General features: G+C 47.6%; 1 protein-coding gene across 5 annotated transcripts in view; it reads left to right on the forward strand.

The window, feature by feature from the left end:
* LOC130295924 (cholesterol 24-hydroxylase-like) overlaps positions 1–18,023 on the forward strand; it is an 88,654-nt gene that overhangs the window by 1,272 nt on the left and 69,359 nt on the right. The window contains exons 3-6 of one of the 5 annotated variants that reach the window (XM_056547252.1): positions 4,346–4,444; positions 4,762–4,904; positions 7,264–7,326; positions 8,103–9,349. In XM_056547252.1, coding sequence (XP_056403227.1) covers positions 9,213–9,349 — 137 coding nt within the window. In that variant the 5' untranslated portion in view covers positions 4,346–4,444; positions 4,762–4,904; positions 7,264–7,326; positions 8,103–9,212. The other 4 variants (XM_056547254.1, XM_056547250.1, XM_056547255.1 and 1 more) reach the window with 4 other exon arrangements.

Below are 18,023 nucleotides of genomic sequence, written 5' to 3' on the forward strand. Positions count from 1 at the left end.
TTGGGGGACACCTATACTGATGGGAAGTACCAAAGCAGTCCCCAAAACAACCACTAGCGAAAGCGAATCAGTCCCGAGACCGAACCCACTTGTTCGGAAGGCCTGTGGACGAGACCCCAGGCCAGAGAAAACTGAGGCCTAGAGACAGGGCTTCCGGAAGATCCCCCAGCCATGGAGATGGACTAGGCCGCCAAAGGAAGGGACCGTCCTTCGCAGGGACTCTAAACCTTAGGTCCTCATAGAGAGACCAGAAAAAGGCAACTAGGAAGCCAGAGGGGCCGGAACCATCCCGGAAGGAGGTAGGAAGTCAACTCTAAGGAACACAGAACCAGACAGACGGCTAGCCCGGCTAGGAAACAAAAATGGAAAATGGCACAACAAAAGACAAAGAGACGGAAACCGAATCTAGAGAGGCCTGGTGTGGAAGATTGAAGATCTGAACATCTGCAGACCCAAAACCCCTATCCAGGAGCCTGCCGCGAGCACCTGGGAGGTGACATAGCTCAACTGGTGTAATCCGGACGACTGGAACGCCCTCCATTTCGAGAGAACATGGACTCCGAAGGAGAAGATGTAAGGGAATAATGGCCAAGAAGGAGTGGAATGTCCAGAAAAGGGGCATCCCGGAACACAAGAGCGACAGACATGGGAAATGGAGCTTCCTGAGTCACCTGGAAGATGGACATGAAAGAATAAATGGCCAAGAAAGGAACGGAAGACCCTGAAAAGGAGTATCCGGAGCGTCCAACATGGGAATTGGAGGTTCTCGAGTCTCCAGGAAGACTTACACCCGAAGGGTAAGGAAACTCAACGGTCACGAAATGCTCCAGGTGACAAAGATCCATGCCGAGACAGAAGAAGTGCAGTACAGAAAGACCGCCCCATAAATGAGATCGCAGAGAAATCTGGGCAGGACTGCTACATATGCGCAAGACCTCAACCATCACTAAGGCCCAGAGAAGCAGGAGGGGCGACCTAGAGAAGAAGGCACGCCACAGCGTAGTGGCCAAGGCAAGGAGACCAACCGGTTCTGAGCCCCAGCGGTCCGAGTGGACCAGAGCACTCCGAAGCAACAACCAGTCAGGACGGGAACGGAGGGGGAACAAAAGGGAACCCGGCTGGGACTCCCAGGCTCTGGGCACAGAAAGGTAACTCTAGAAAACTGTGGAGTCAGTGTAGCACTACTGACATCGTCAAAGGGAAGGAGGAACACACCTTACCAGGGAGATTGTGCCGAGGCGGGAGGAGAGCAATGGCAGGACCAAAACGACAGACGGAGGCTAGACCAGCTGTCGTAGAGCCACACACGATAGCAGAAACCCCTTCGACAGAGGGGAGTGCCAAAGCTGCCTGAGCAGCAGTAGATAACCAAGAAACCGGAAGAGAGCCAAGCTGCAATAGTGGGCAGTAAGCACTGTCTGTGACGCCCCACCAGGCCCCATGCCAGAACAGAAATACTCAACTGCCACAGACCTGTGGAAACAAGATTACAGGAAGGTCCAGAGCACACCCCACCGACACGTCCCAAGGGACCTAACATACGTAGGGATACAGACATGGATACCTCCCGATAGTAGTGAGGAACCAAGATTGCAGACACAAAAGGAATCGCAGACCTCCACGTCCGCAGTATGAAAGACAGGGTCAGCACCCAATGGTTTGTCACAACCATGCCCCTAGCAGACCAACATGGCACTATAAGAAAGGGAAACAGAGTGCTGCAGTTGCCGTGAAAAGCCATGGAATCTGTAGGAAACGCCCACACCCCATTTCCTAATGGTGCCCCACACCAGGACTGCTGTCGCAGATGCAAGAGATGAAGGAGATATGTGGGGCAGGAAACGTGCAGAGACAGTCTGAATGGTATATCAGGTTCAATGAACCCACAGAGAGACATTTCGTGGAACTTCACATGGAAAGTGAGTCACCGGGATGCAGTGACAGGAGCTGCAGGAAAGGGGGAGGTAACCTGGGTGATGAGAAACCCTGCAGACACTGTCTGGCTATATGGCATAGGAACCATGGCCACACCTGGTGGGTTACCAGCTTTCAGCCATGAGAATGGCAGACATGCAGAGAGGGACCTGGTAAAGCAGGGAACCCTTTGAACCAGTATGTGGTGCATTGCATAGGGCACATGGAGCAACATGGGTTGACTCACACAGAACTACACCTCGTCAGTGGGATACCTGAACTTCCATCCACGGAGTGGGAAGTGTATGGTAGTTGCCCCGACGTAGTAGTAAATCATGGGTGACCGGATTCCTGAACGCACAGGATCACTCCTTCGAATCCCTCCCACAGAAAGTGGGGTAGCGGAATGCGGCCAATCCGATGGGTGACCTGGTGGTGCCGGAGACCATGCAGACGAATTCTGTCTGGCTGGCATCATCCCTGTGCACTTGCTGGAAACTTCGTCCAGAGTACTCCCACACAGAAAGGTACGGGAAAACACCACCAAGCATGTGGCAGCCCAGTGGATAGAATCCCCATCAGGGGAGGTTGAGGAGCCCTGGATTGCATCCCTGTCGCCCTGAAAAGGGTCGATAGGACACGTAGGGTCACTTCTTCGGACACTGCGCCATAGCAGTAAGACCGGAACTCCTGAAGGACGACCTAGAGGTGTAGGAGACCATGAAGACCACTGTCCAGCTTACTGGCACAGGGTCCCTTTGTACCTATAACGACACCCTTCTGGACTCCTCACATTAGAGGAGTGGTAGAGGAACTACAGCCAAGCACGCAGCAGCCCCATGATGGGAGACCAGTGGTGGCAGAAACCGAGCAGACAACAGTCTGGCTTATCAATAGAGAACATCCCCAGGTGCTGCTGCCCTATTGTTGCATATGGAGTGGCGGGGAGGTCTAGAGCCATGGATAGTTTCCCCGCCATCCTGGGAGATCAGGGGAGGATAAATTGTATCCCCATCGCCCTGCACAAAATCCATTGTACACGCCGGGTCACTCCTTCGGACACCACTTGTTAGCAGTGGGGAGCCGTAATTCCAGCTGTGGATGCGACAGCCATGTTTTCATACTCACCCAGGCGTCTTCAACCAGCTTATGGCCACGCTGCATCATACCAGGCTAAGATAGCGAGGCGAGCAGGGGCAGTGGGGGACCCGGACCCAGTGTACAACCTCCAGGCGTAGGCCGTTGGCGAGGAGGGGTTGACAGTACATACTCTATGTCTGTGCCCCTTTGTCGCATATGGGGGTACAGGTAATGCCATGCTCCTGAACCCCCACCTGATAAAGGGAAACAAAAGGGAGGAAAAAAGCTAACTAAACAGCCCTTACTAGAAAATAATAAGTATAGGTGTCCCCCAATGATGAGCGACCGAGAAAATCTATTTTTTTTTTGTGGGGGGGGGGGGGGGGTCTTAGTCCTGTACTAGCTGGTTGAGCAGTTACTTAGTGCTACAATTCCCAGAATGTATTGTTTTCCACTCAATCACAGCCCTCCCACCCTATACCTTTAAAGGGTACAGATGAACTGGTGCCAGAAAGTTAAACAGATTTGTACATTACTTCTATTCAAAAATCTTAATCCTTCCAGTACTTATCAGCTGCTGTATGCTACAGAGGAAGTTGTGTAGCCATTTCCAGTCTGACCACTGTCTAGAGCAGGATAAGTTTGCTATGGGGATTTGCTTGTACTCTGGACAGTTTCTGAAATGGACAGTGGTGTCAGCAGAGAGCACTGTGGTCAGACTGGAAGGCAATCCAGAAATAAATACAACTTCCTCTGTAGCATACAGCATCTGATAAGTAGTGGAAGAATTAAGATTTTTAAATAGAAGTAATTTACAAATCTGTTTAACTTACTGGCGCCAGTAATAATTTTCTACTGGAGTACCCCTTTAGCCAGTTTTATATAGTATGTCGACCTGTAGAGCTGCAGCTCATAAAATTCTGACTCAGTTTGGCTGATATGGACTTTGGGTGAAAGTGCTTATTTGGGTGAAAGTGTTCATGTACATGCTGTGTCCTTGTAGGCCGACACATGATGGGACCTTGTACACTGTACTTTACATTATGTGTCATTGTACACAGTTTACATGTAGATTGGTTTTTCATTCTTAATATTATCTCTCTCTCTCTCTCTCTCTATGTATATATATATATATATATATATATATATATATATATATATATATATATGCGCACAGAGTTAATAGTTCAAAATTCATGGAAGCTAGTGTAGCCACCTTAAATTCATGTTTAAATAACATATTAAAGGACATACATTAGATGCCAAACTATAGTATACACTGTAATACCCTGCACGATACATTATGTGTAATTATATGTAAGTAAATATGAGGCTTGTCTGTGTATTTCAGGCTGCATTTGGTTTGGAGCTAGGATGTCACACGGTGATTCCACAAGCCATTGCAGTGATTATAAAGGGCCTTAATGAAGCACTAAATCCACTAGCAAAGGTTTGTAATAAAGAATTTTTCTCTTAACATGAAACAAAAAATAATAATCTATTCATACATATATTCAAAGATGGGTGATAAATGATGTGGCTGCCAGGACAGTTCCTACAGAAGTTATCACTAGGTCTTTCTAGACCAAGCCAGACTTTCCCAGCAAGTGTGCTTCCAGCTGTTGCAAAACTACAACTCCCAGCATGCCTAGACAGCCAAAGGCTGTTCGGGCATGCTGGAACTTGTAGTTTTGCAACAGCTGGAGTCACAATGGTGTGAGAAAACGTATGCTTTGTAACCAAATGCAACTTTCTTTGTGTATAAAGTATCTTCCATGGAAGCAGGCCTTTATCAGAGAGGTCCAGAAAAGCACCAGTCTTCTACGGGAGACAGGTAGAGAATGTATTAAAAGGAGAAAGAAAGCAAAGTACCGAGGGCAGAACATACCTAAGGATACTCAAGACAGCAGGTACTGAAAAATATTGGCAGAATGTTAGAACTACTTACATTGGCAGAATGTATGTATAGCAGGCTTTCCATACAATATATATAATCCCTGTCAACAATTATGAAATCACCACACTAAGAGGATAGTTACCATGTTTTTTTTTTTTTACTTCTTCGCAAATGCAAAAATCCCAGATAAGACACAAAACAATGTTTAATAGCTAAATATTCATGATGTATGGAAAAAGAATGATGGAATCACTCAATGTTGGAAAAAAAAATTCTGGAATCGGCTGGTACTCAACATTTCTAAATCAAATCCAGGCACAAATCTAAAAATGCTAATAAGTCTTCGGTTAAAAGTGAAAGCACTTATAGACCTTATTAACCTGTGAACCTGTCTAATGGAATGAAAATGTGGCCTTAACAAGAGAGCTGTCAGTTGCATCAACAGAAAGGATTATAAAACCCCTTAAAATATGTATGTTGTTCCCAGTCAGCTGTGTATAAAGCTTAGTGCAAGTATAAAGAAAATGTGAAGGTTATAAAAGAAAACATATGGTAAGAGCAAGGAAGATGTCTTAGTGTTAGGATAGAAAACTCAAATTAAAGACAGACAATACTCTACAAAACAAATGGGCGGAAACAGGAGTCAATGTTTGTGACAGAACTGTACAAAATTGTCTGAATTAAATTGGTCTTACATATAAAAAAAATGTAACTAAAAGTCTAACATCAGTACTACAGAAAACAAGGTTACAAGAGCTGAAGAGAAGAATCTTGGAGTGTGTAGGGTTGGATAGGAATGATAAAACTAATCAATCACCACTCTGCATTGGCTGAGATGATCCTGGAATTTTTATCTGGTGCCATTCTATTAAAACCTATGACAATGACATGACCGTAAACATCCTGGATCTCAGTCCGAGTGTAAATTTATGTTAGAGATTACAAAATTGACTTATAACAAGTTAAGGGTCTGTCCTGTGAAGTCCAGTCTCGGATAACTTTGCAATTGACTAAATCTTTTAATACCTCTTAATATACAGTATATTAAAGTGTACCTGTCATTAACAAATACTTTTTAGGTAATGTAGATAATACCATTATATGTATATTTGTAATATACATTGGTTAAAAAATTTGTTTATTTTTGTCCCTACAGCTACTGTCTGTGTTTCTCTGTGATATATGAAATACAGGAAGTGAGGGCAGGACAAGCAGGGCTCTGTACACTGAGGACAAGCAGGGCTCTGTACACTGAGGACAAGCAGGGCTCTGTACACTGAGGACAAGCAGGGCTCTGTACACTAAGGACAAGCAGGGCTCTGTACACTAAGAACAAGCAGGGCTCTGTACACTAAGGACAAGCAGGGCTCTGTACACTAAGGACAAGCAGGGATCTGTACTCTGAGGACAAGCAGGTCTCTGTACACTGAGGACAAGCAGGGCTCTGTACACTGAGGACAAGCAGGGCTCTGTACACTGAGGACAAGCAGGGCTCTGTACACTGAGGACAAGCAGGGCTCTGTACACTGATGACAAGCAGGGCTCTGTACACTGATGACAAGCAGGGCTCTGTACGCTGAGGACAAGCAGGACTCTGTACGCTGAGGAAAAACAGGGCTTTGTACGCTGAGGACAAGCAGAGCTCTGTACACTGAGGACAAGCAGGGCTCTGTTCACTGAGGACAAGCAGGGCTCTGTACACTGAGGACAAGCAGGGCTCTGTACACTGAGGACAAGCAGGGCTCTGTACACTGATGACAAGCAGGGCTCTGTACGCTGATGACAAGCAGGACTCTGTACGCTGAGGACAAGCAGGGCTTTGTACGCTGAGGACAAGCAGAGCTCTGTACACTGAGGACAAGCAGGGCTCTGTTCACTGAGGACAAGCAGGGCTCTGTACACTGAGGACAAGCGGGGCCCTGTACACTGAGGACAAGCGGGGCTCTGTACACTGAGGACAATCAGGGCCCTGTACACTGAGGACAAGCAGGGCTCTGTACACTCACCCATCAGGATGATTGACAAGCCAGGAGTCTGCACAGAGCCCTGCATGTCTCGCCCTCACTTCCTGTATTTGATCTCCTCATAGAGACACTAAGGCAATAGTTGCCGGGACAGCATTTTTTCACCCAAATATATACAAATTTTAGTAAATTTTAGTTTTCGATGTATATTATAAATATACATAGTGTTATCTACATTATATCAAAAGTTTTTGTTAACAAGAGGTACACTTTAACACTACAGGGAGGCAACACACAAAAGTATCAATAACTGATAGTGAAAACCATATTTGGGCTTTTTATGTTAATTCTGTGTATTTTTATTCTAATTATGTGTTTTACATATTTTTACTTTTTTTTATCTTGCAGAACTGGAAAAGGGCTGTGATTTGGAGAATTTAGTGGATAATTTTGTTACACTGATCATTGGTGGTATGTATATTGCATCATTTTTAACATATCACATTCTTCATTAGGCATCCGATAACATCATATTTAACACCAGCTGTCTAACATTAGACATTGATTGCCCTTTAATACCCCCTCTATGAAGTCCATATGGCCTAAAGGGGCTTGTCACAAAACAACTCTATTACTTGTAGGCATGTTGTGGGTTGTAATTCCCATACATAAAAAGGGGGTGGCAAATCTGTATATTTCATTTTCTTTAATAAGCTAAATTAGTTTGGACCAGACAATTGACAACCCTAGTTGTACATGCGTTTCGAGTTGTTTTTACTTCTCTGCGCATAGCCAAACTTGGCAGGCTGAGACTTTCATACTCCAAGCACTCTACCCAAAAAGCCTGGTTGTATCATCAACAATTATAATTTCATGTATGGGCAGCTTTAGGGTAAATTTACATGCAAATTTGTTGCAGACATTTCTGTGACTATTATTTACCTGGATTTGGTTTGTGGAAAGCCACTTGCTTGCTGCAGAAACATTATTTTCTCTATCGGCTCCATTGGGGGACACAGACCGTGGGTGTATGCTGCTGTCTCTAGGAGGTATGACACTATGGCAACAAAGAAGTCGGCTCCTCCCAGCAGGATATACCCGCCTCCAGGCCCTGAGGTAATCAGTTTAAGCTTAGTGTCTGAAGGAGGTGGACATGGTCTGGATTTCTCCAGACCAGGTCTTCTGTTTTATTATTTTCCTAGTTAGGGAATGTGTTTTTATTATTCCGTTTTCTTTCATGTTTTCAGGTGGGGACTCAGGAACTGCGGCTCACTTTCCCCATTGCGAGTAAGCGGGCACAGACATTGCGTATATGCGCTGTTCACCCCCTCTCGCCAACGGTCAGCGCATGAGTTTGTACCTCATGGGTCCGGGTCACCCTATCTCCCTGCTCGCCTCACTCGCACATGGTAGCCCGGCATGATACAGGTGATAAAAGCTGGCTGAAGACTTCATAGGAAGACTCCATGAGGTAAGTTCTTCTGACTGAGGTAAGTATATTTCCCTTTCTCCCTTAGGTGCAGATTTGCAACATCTGGAGACCCTCAGTTTTTGGCCCACCTTTCTCATGGGTCTAATGGGGCTGGCCTTGACAGGGGGTCCTTTATTACTGGGGTGAGCAGTGGCAGTTTGAATGGGGCACAACTTTCTACACTTTATTCTTATATATATATATATATGTGTGTGTGTTTTTCACATTGAAGCGGCTGACAGCCGCGGCGTTCTTCTATGCGGGCGCTCTGAGCGTCGGCTTACTTTCACTTTCAGCAGCGGCTGCTGCCGGCGGCGTCTAGTCCACTCAATTCCCCGCGAGCGCACATGCATTCGTATGTGCGCTCAGGGCAAGGAGCGGGCGCCATTAGGACTTCTTGTTTATGCTTCTTGAAGCAGAGAAATTATGTGTATTGAAGATTTTTATTTTATCCCATAAACTACTGGCATGGAAGACAGATCTGTGATTTTCATTCAAATTTTATCATTTGGATATTTGTTTTATGATATAATATTAGGATTTTACTTTTGTTTTAATTCTCTACTACAATAAAACAAAAATTGTACCAATAAAGACCTAATCAGAACTATGTAATTGTTGCTGTGTTGCTCCTTAAGACATTTTCAAATTCCTATAAAATATCTGCCCTTTTCTGTCTAGGAACAATCTTTACATAATATACAGTGAGTTACTGAGCGCTTTCCTCTGTGTGTATGGCCCCAGCTTAAGAATGTTAGAAGCACTTCCTTGTCCTTCTGGGGGAGGGACGTCAAGATTTATTGTGTAGTCTGCAGTTCCCAGCTTGGTCCAGATCACAAGCAGCTTCCAAACTGTTCTGATAGTCGGCTCTGTACAAGAAGAAGACATGGGAGTGTGGAGCTTTATTACAGGGGCTCTTATTCTGCTCCTCATCTTGGTCGTCATCTGTTTCCTTCTTTACTGTGGATACATTTACTACATCCACATGAAGTATGACCATATCCCTGGCCCCCCCAGAGACAGGTAAGGAGGACACAGAGAAATAATAGTATGGTCACTGACAACATTCATAGGTCTTGGTGGGTTATTGAACAAAGGCAAGATTTATCATGTATGCAACTTTTCTGTCATACAAAAGTTACATATTTATGCACAAACCACATTTTGCTAATACATTTGTTAATTTATCTTCTTTCCTGAAAAGTAGAGAGGACTTAGAGGGTAATGGCATCCCAGGGCCTGACAGATTTACTGTAATTTATGACAGAAATTGATGTAAGTAATAGCTGAAATCTTCTTACACCGCTGAGCACTTTTGCCCCTTTGTTTAGTGATTTGTGTGAATCTTTGCTCCTGAACCACCATGGAACAATACTTTTGACATGTTGCTATGATATTTCAGAACTTTAGGTACCCTTAAAGAACTCTGCCTCTTTACTAGAGAAAATTTGTTCCACGATAATGTTATCCCAAGTTACCAGTAAAGCCTTGAATTGTTTATTTGACTGTTGTGCTTATTAGGGTCCTATTCGTGCAAGACACTCTGTAAGCAAGCACCGATCATGTAGGTGTGTGCTTGTTTACAGAGCCTATTACAAGGCTGAAGCGTTGCGTGCAGCCCTTTCTTGCAATCAGCTGTTGCCCACACATCCCCTATTACATAGGCAGATGTGCAGGCGACAGCAGATAATTTCTAAACAGATTATAACAACCCGATCAGCTTAAAAAGTGTTTGCTTGTTCATCAGCTGATCGCTGGTCCCATTGCACAGAATTATATCAGCCTGTTTGGCCCATAATGGCCTTGTGTAAGAGAGACCTTAGTACCTGTCAAGTCCCTATTAGTACCTTTGGCTCCTGTCTGCACTCCTCCCTCATCATAAGGACCTGTGAGTCTGCCACCTCAGCTTTCTACTCATGTATATTGCTGAATACAGTTCAGCATAGTTTATAGAACAGGTCAGTTGAGTTTCTCCCAAGTCTTTTTTTTATTTTATTTACCCTCAATTAAACCTAAGCAGCCGTAACCAGGTAGAATGCCAAGGTGTTAAGCCCATGTCCTTCGACCTTTCTCATCCATATAAAGTATATTAATACCCCAGTTTCAATGCATCTATTATTACAAATGCAAAACTGACACATGCCATTTACTGTATACCTATATTCATATCCTCATTGACTCGTAGTAACAGCCCAAGAAAATAAAGTAGATTTTTTATTATGTTATTTATTTATACTTTAGTTTTCTCTTTGGACACTCACCCACATTAATGAAGGTGATGAAGAATAAAATGTTCGTATATGACACCTTCCTGGAATGGTAAGTTTGACCAGACAATGATGCTTGGAATGCAGAACAACTTTTACAAGACCAAAAGAATCGGCAGACGATTCACTAGATTTCGGTTCGGTGAATCTTACTGTAGATTTGCTCAACCCTAATCCTTACGCCACTTATTTTCACACAGAATAAGAATACCCAAAATCTGTATGCACAGCATCAATCCTATGTGAACATACCCTTAGGTTAATGGGGTTCTCCGGTGCTTAAATATCTTATCCCCTATCCAAAGGATAGGGGATAAAATGCCTGATCACGGGCATCCCGTTTGTAATCAGTCCCCGGAGTGTGTTTGCTCCGGGACTGATTACCGGCGACCACAGGGCGGGCGGCGTGTGACGTCGCGCTCCGTCCCTCAATGCAAGCCTACGGGAGGGGGCGTGATAGCTATCACACCCCCTCCCGTAGGCTTGCATTGAGGGGCGGAGCGTGACGTGTCACGCCGGTACAGGCGTGACGTCACACACCGCCCGCCCTGTGGTCGCTGGTAATCAGTCCCGGAGCGAACACGCTCTGGGGACTGATTACAATCGGGGAGCCGCGTGCATGATCCCGGGGGTCCCCAGCGGCGGGACTCCCGCGATCAGGCATCTTATCCCCTATCCTTTGGATAGGGGATAAGATGTTTAAGAACCGGAGAACCCCTTTGAAGGGATATCCCGTGCAAAACTTTTTTTTTATAAATCAACTGGTGCCAGGAAGTTAAACAGATTTGTAAATTACTTCTATTAAAAAATCTTAATCATTCCAGTACTTATTAGCTGCTGAGAACTACAGAGGAAATGGTTTTCTTTTTGGAACACAGTTCTCTCTGCTGACATCTTGACCACAGTGCTCTCTGCTGACATCATGACCACAGTGAGCTCTGTGTTCCAAAAAGAAAACCATTTCCTCTGTATAATACAGACCCTAAAAAGTACTGGAAAGATTAAGATTTTTTAATAGAAGTAATTTACAAATCTGTTTAACTTTCTGGCACCAGTTGATTTAAAAAAAAAAAAAAAAAAGTTTCTCTATCTGCTCCATTGGGGGACACAGACAGTGGGTGTATCTTGCTGTCTCTAGGAGGTGTGACACTATGGTGATAAAAAAAAGTCAGCTCCTCCCAGCAGGATACACCCGCCTTCAGGCTCTGAGCTAATCAGTTTAAGCTTAGTGTCTAAAGGAGGTGGACGTGGTCTGGATTGCTCCAGACCAGGTCTTCTGATTTTTTGTTTTCCTAGTTAGGGACGTGTTAGTTTTTTAAATTCCTTTTCTTTTCTGTTTTCAGGTGGGGACTCAGGGACTGCGGTTCCCGGTTTCCCCATTGCGAGTGAGGGGGCACAGACATTGCGTATATGCGCTGTTAACCCCCCCCCCCCCCTCGCCAACGGTCAGCGCTTGGGTGGTACCTCACGGGTCCGGGTCCCCCTATTTCCCTGCTCGCCTCGCTTGCGCATAGCAGCCAGGCGTGATGCAGATAACTAAAGCTGACTTAAGACTTCACTGAAGACTCCAGTAGGTAAGTTCTTCTGACTGAGGTAAGTACTTCCCCCTTTTTTTCTCCATAGGTACGGACTCGCAACATCTGGAGCCTTCAGTTTTTGGGGCTAGCTTACAGGGGCTGCACTTTATTTTTGGGGGAGCAGTGGCACCTGAAGGGACATCATATATGGGGCACTTCACTTATTTGTGTGTGCTTGGTGCGACTGCGCCTTATTCCGGCACTTCACTTATGTGTACGTGTGTGTGTATAGTACTCCGTACACAGCGCCTTATATGCGGCTGTCAGCCGCGGCGCTGTCCCGGGCCGGGCGCTCTCAGCGCCGGCTTACTTTCACTTTGCCGGCAGCGCCTTATACGCGGCTGACAGCCGCGGCGCTGCTATGAGCCGGGTGCTTCAGCACCGGCTTCTTTCTTTTCTCCGGCATTCTCTGCCGGCATTGGCCGCCCGCTCTTTTCCCCCGAGTGCACAAACGGCCGACAGGTGCGCTCGGGACAAATGCGGGCGCCATGACAGTTCTCTTCGGCCGGTCTGTAGCTCCGCCCACAGGGCTGGGAGCGCTCAGAGGCGCGAAGCAGCCTCCAATCAGCGCCTTGGGCGCGATTTTCAGTAGGAAGGGGTCTGTTACTTCGTGCCTTGCTTCAGGCACGCCCCTCTCTTCCTATTGGCTGGTCTGTTTTCACTCTCTAGCTGCACACAGCGAGTCTCCTCACTGCAGCTGACAGGGGACACAGACTAGGGTGAGAAAATCTCCCTTCTTTTCACACATTATGTCCGTACCCAGAGCTGTTTCCCCCTCTAAACAGAGACCTGGAACTTCCATGACTTACTATTTCTGTAAGCACTGTAATACCAAGATGTCTGGCTCTGCGGAGCCCACTTGCCCTGCCTGCTCCACTGCTCCCCCAGACCCCCTGGTACCCCATGATGCCCCTTCGGTCCCGGTGGATCCAGCCGCTCCCCCAGTCTTAGTTTCTTCCCTGATTCAGTATATGGCTGACTTGACCCAAGTCTCCCGCTCGGTGGCTGAGGCCTCCCGGGAAGTGGTGTCCGCCTTGAAGGGGTCTTCCCTGCGCAGGACCTCTGGAAGGGCTCTCTCCTCGTCTCCACATACTTCACACTCTCACAAGCGTCCTAGGGGTGCCTCGTCTGACTCTTCCAATGAGTCTTCAGATAGACGTGAGCGTTCCCCTCGTGGGTCCCGCCCCCCCGTTCATCTGGGCACAAACGTCGCTCCTCCAGAGGACGTTCTCAGAGTCGCTGCTCTGCCACACCAGAGCCGTGTACTCGGTCAGAGTCGCCCCCCTCCAGGACTGCCTCTACTCATTCTCATTCCCCTGGTGAACTGGTGGACAAGGCTTCCGAGCCGGCATCTGACTCAGAGGACCGCCCGGACTCAGTTGCATCGGTGAACTCTTTGGTTAGAGCCCTAAGGGACACTTTTCATTTAGAGAACCCAGGATCTTCGGATGCCAATGCTCTAAAGCCGGGGATTTTCTGTGCGCAGCTTCCATGCAGGCAGCACGTTGTTCTGCCTATGCTGTGGGTCACCTAGCGGCTCTCCGCCGCTCTATGTGGCTTAAAGCTTGGAATGCGGATGCCGCTTCCAAAAGATCTCTCACTGAGCTTCCCTTTACGGGTGGCCGTCTTTTTGGCAAACGCCTTGATGAGATTATCTCCCGGGCAAGAGGAGGTAAGAGTTCCTTGTTACCCCAAAATAAGGGTCGCCCTACCTCCCAAAGGAAGTCCCAAGGTTGGAGCAGGTACCCTCGCGGGACAAGAAGGCTCCCTAGTTCCGGGCTCGTCCGTCTTGGAAGTTGGACTCCAACCGGTCCGGCCGTTTTGCGCCCAAATCAGGCAACCGCAAGCCCACTTCTGCATGAAGTGAGGCTCCCACCCGCGGTTTCTTCTCGGGTGGGAGGTCGTCTCTTACTTTTTTGAGACATTTGGACCTCTTACATTCAAGACTCTCGGGTCAGGGACGTGGTGTCCAACGGTTACCGGATCGAATTTGCATCCCTTCCGAGGGATCGCTTTTTTCGCTCCAGGGCCCCCTGGTCTCCTCCTCTGGCGAAGCAGTTTCGAGCGGCTCTCTAGTCCCTGCTTCTCCAGGGGGTTATTGTTCCTCCAGGTGAACAGTTTCGGGGTTTCTATTAATATCTTTTTGTGGTTCCCAAGAAGGACGGTTCTGTGCGCGCAATTTTGGACCTCAAGCGTCTCAACCGTCATCTTCTCATCCGCCACTTCCAAATGGAATCTCTCCGTTTGGTGGTGGCGTCCCTGGAACAAGGGGAGTTCCTTTCATCGATGGACATCAAGGATGCCTACCTCCATGTGCCAATATTTCCGGGCCATCATCAGTACCTCCGCTTTGCGGTTCCGGAGGGGCACTTTCAATTTGTAGCCCTCCCCTTCGGTCTAGCCACGGCTCCTCTGGTCTTTACAAAGTTCCTTGCGCCGGTGATGGGCCTGTTATGGCCGAGGGGAATCTCGGTGATACCCTATCTGGACGACCTTCTCATCAAGGCTCCAACCAGGGCCCAGACTCTGGAGAATCTGGACGTCACTTTCCACACTCTGACTTGCTTCGGGTGGATGGTCAACCAGGACAAGTCAGTCCTCCATCCTACCCAGTCTCTAACCTTCCTGGGACTTCACTTCAACATGGCCACTGCCAGAATTCTTCTTCCGCCGGACAAATGTCTGGCGCTCCGGTCGGGGGTCCGCTCCCTTCGGACCCAGGTATCAGTCTCCATCCGCACTTGTATGGAAGTCCTGGGTCGGATGGTGGCAACTATGGAGGCCATACCTTTTGCCCAGTTTCATTACCGCCCCCTTCAACTGGCGATTCTCTCCCGATGGAACAGGTCTCCCCTATCCCTCGATCGTCAGATTGTTCTCCCTCGCAGGGTCCATCAGTCTCTGCTCTGGTGGCTCCGCTCCCCCCTTCTTCTCCTAGGGCAGTAGTTTCTTCCCCTTCACTGGCAGGTTGTTACAACGGATGCCAGCCTGTCGGGCTGGGGCGGCGTGTTCAAGGATTGGACGGTTCAGGGACTCTGGGGACTCTGGTCTCCCCAGGAGACCCTTCTTCCGATAAACATATTGGAATTACGGGCGATTCTTCTTTGTCTTCTTCATTGGGAGTCCCTTCTTCAGTCCCGTCCTGTCTGTGTTCAGTCGGACAATGCCACGGCCGTGGCGTACATAAATCGTCAGGGCGGCACTCGCAGCTCGGCAGCCATGGCCGAGGGGACCAAGATTCTCTCCTGGGCGGAGAACAAGGTTCCGGCCATTTCGGCGATTCACATCCCGGGGGTGCTCAACTGGGAAGCGGACTTCCTCAGTCGGTCTGACCCCGGCGAGTGGTCTCTACATCCAGAGGTCTTCGCGCAACTCTGCGACCTCTGGGGCATTCCGGATGTGGACCTCTTCGCGTCCCGGCACAATCGGATGATCCTTCCGTTTGTGTCCAAGTCCCGGGACCCTCAGGCTCTGGCCATGGACGCCCTAGTGATTCCTTGGGCGGGGTTTGCCCTACCCTATCTGTTCCCTCCTCTTCCGCTCCTTCCCAGGGTGCTGAGGAAGCTCAAGGCAGAGGATGTCCCCGCCATTCTGGTAGCTCCAGATTGGCCCCGAAGGTCGTGGTACGCCGACGTAGTCAGGCTCCTGGACGACACTCCACTGCGCCTTACGCTCCGTCCGGACCTGCTCTCTCAGGGTCCTCTTTGCCACCCCAATTTACAGTCACTGCATTTGACGGCGTGGCGGTTGAGACCGCGGTTTTGAGGGCCAGCGGGTTCTCTTCCCAAGTCATTCGCATTATGCTCAAGGCTCATAAGCCCTCTTCCGCACGTATTTACCACTGTACTTGGAGGTCTTATTTTCGTTGGTGTGAAGCACAGGACTTCTCCCCGGTAACCTTCTCTGTTCCCCGTCTTCTCTCCTTTTTGCAGTCGGGGTTGGAACTGGGGTTGTCTCTCAGTTCCCTTAAGGGTCAGGTTTCGGCCCTTACTGTTCTTTTCCAGCGACCCCTGGCTTCTAATCCTCATGTCCGGACCTTCCTGCAAGGAGTGGCACACGCTGTTCCTCCTTATCAGTCACTCTCTCCTCCTTGGGACTTGAATTTGGTTCTGAGTGCCCTCCAGGATGCACCCTTAGAGCTTTCTGGTGGCTATCACCTCCATCCGGAGGGTGTCTGAATTGGCAGCTCTTTCCTGCCGTTCTCCATTTCTGGTGATCCACCAGGACAAGGTTGTTTTCCGGCCAGACCCTTCCTTTTTACCTAAGGTGGTCTCGGCCTTTCATCTCAATGAGGACATTGTCCTCCCGTCATTTTGCCTGGTTCCTTCTCATCCTAGGGAGCGCTTACTGCACAAGCTGGACGTGGTTCGGGCTGTTCGGTCTTATCTCTCCATCACTTCTTCGTTTCGTCAGTATCATTCCTTTTTCGTCCTTACGGAAGGTCGTCGCAAGGGACAACCTGCTTCCAAGGCCACCATTTCCAGGTGGAATCGGTCCGCCATTTCGGAAGCCTATCGCTGTAAGGGGAAGATTCCGCCTTTCAGGGTTGTGGCTCATTCCACACGTTCTGTTGGGGCATCCTGGGCTCTCCAGAATAGAGCCTCGGCCTCGCAGATTTGCAAGGCGGCTACCTGGTCGTCTTTGCACACCTTCTCGAGGTTTTACCGGGTTCATACTTTCGCATCGGCTGATGCTAACCTGGGGCGTAAGGTGTTGCAGTCGGCAGTGGTTCGGCCTTCTGCCTGATTACTTATCTGCCCACCCAAGGGACGGCTTTGGTACATCCCACTGTCTGTGTCCCCCAATGGAGTCGATAGAGAAAAGGAGATTTTTTAACACTTACCATAAAATCTCTTTCTCGAAGGATCCATTGGGGGACACAGCTCCCGCCCTTTTTGTTTTTTTTCCCTTGGTTCTCTGTCCGAGGGTGTGTTCAGTTATGTTTTTTCTTCTGGTTCTCGGACAGTTTTGGATTTTTCCTTGACCTATTGGTTTCCTCCTATTGCTCTGGAACTTAAACTGACCAGCTCAGAGCCTGAATGCGGGTGTATCCTGCTGGGAGGAGCTGACTTTTTTTTATCACCATAGTGTCACACCTCCTAGAGACAGCAAGATACACCCACTATCTGTGTCCCTCAATGGATCCTTCGAGAAAGAGATTTTACGGTAAGTGTTAAAAAAAATCCCCCTTTTCCACGGGTGATTATTTGCCACAATGATTATTTGACCTGAAAAAAGGATTTGAAAAGGATTTTGTGTGAGAAATCTGTGATAGTCTGCTATGCAATTAAACAGACAAACAGGTATGCACTTTAATAGGTCTAATCTGCGTATGGAAATCCACAAGCTTTTTTCCCATAAAATACACCTCAAAACTGTTTGAACATCAGCGTGAATTTCCAATAGAAATCAATCTAAGGCAGTTTGTGGGTAGATTCTGATGCAGACAACACACTGTATGCTTTAAAGGGGTACTCCGGTGGAAAACTTTTTTTTTAAATGAACTGGTGCCAGAAAGTTAAACAGATTTGTAAATTACTTCTATTAAAAAAAATCTTTACCCTTCCTGTACTTATTAGCAGCTGTATGCTACAGAGGAAATTCTTTTCTTTCTAATTTCTTTTTTGTCTTGTCCACAGTGCTCTCTGCTGACACCTCTGTCCGTATCAGGAACTGTCCAGAGCAGGAGAAAATCCCCATAGCAAACCTATGCTGCTCTGGACAGTTCCTGACACGGACAGAGGTGTCAACAGAGAGCACTGTGGACAAGACAAAAAAGAAATTAAAAAAAGAAAAAAAATTCCTCTGTAGCATACAGCTGATAATAAGTACTGAAAGGATAAAGATTTTTAA

This window comes from Hyla sarda, chromosome 11, assembly GCF_029499605.1.
Source record: "Hyla sarda isolate aHylSar1 chromosome 11, aHylSar1.hap1, whole genome shotgun sequence".
Classification (NCBI taxonomy): domain Eukaryota; kingdom Metazoa; phylum Chordata; class Amphibia; order Anura; family Hylidae; genus Hyla; species Hyla sarda.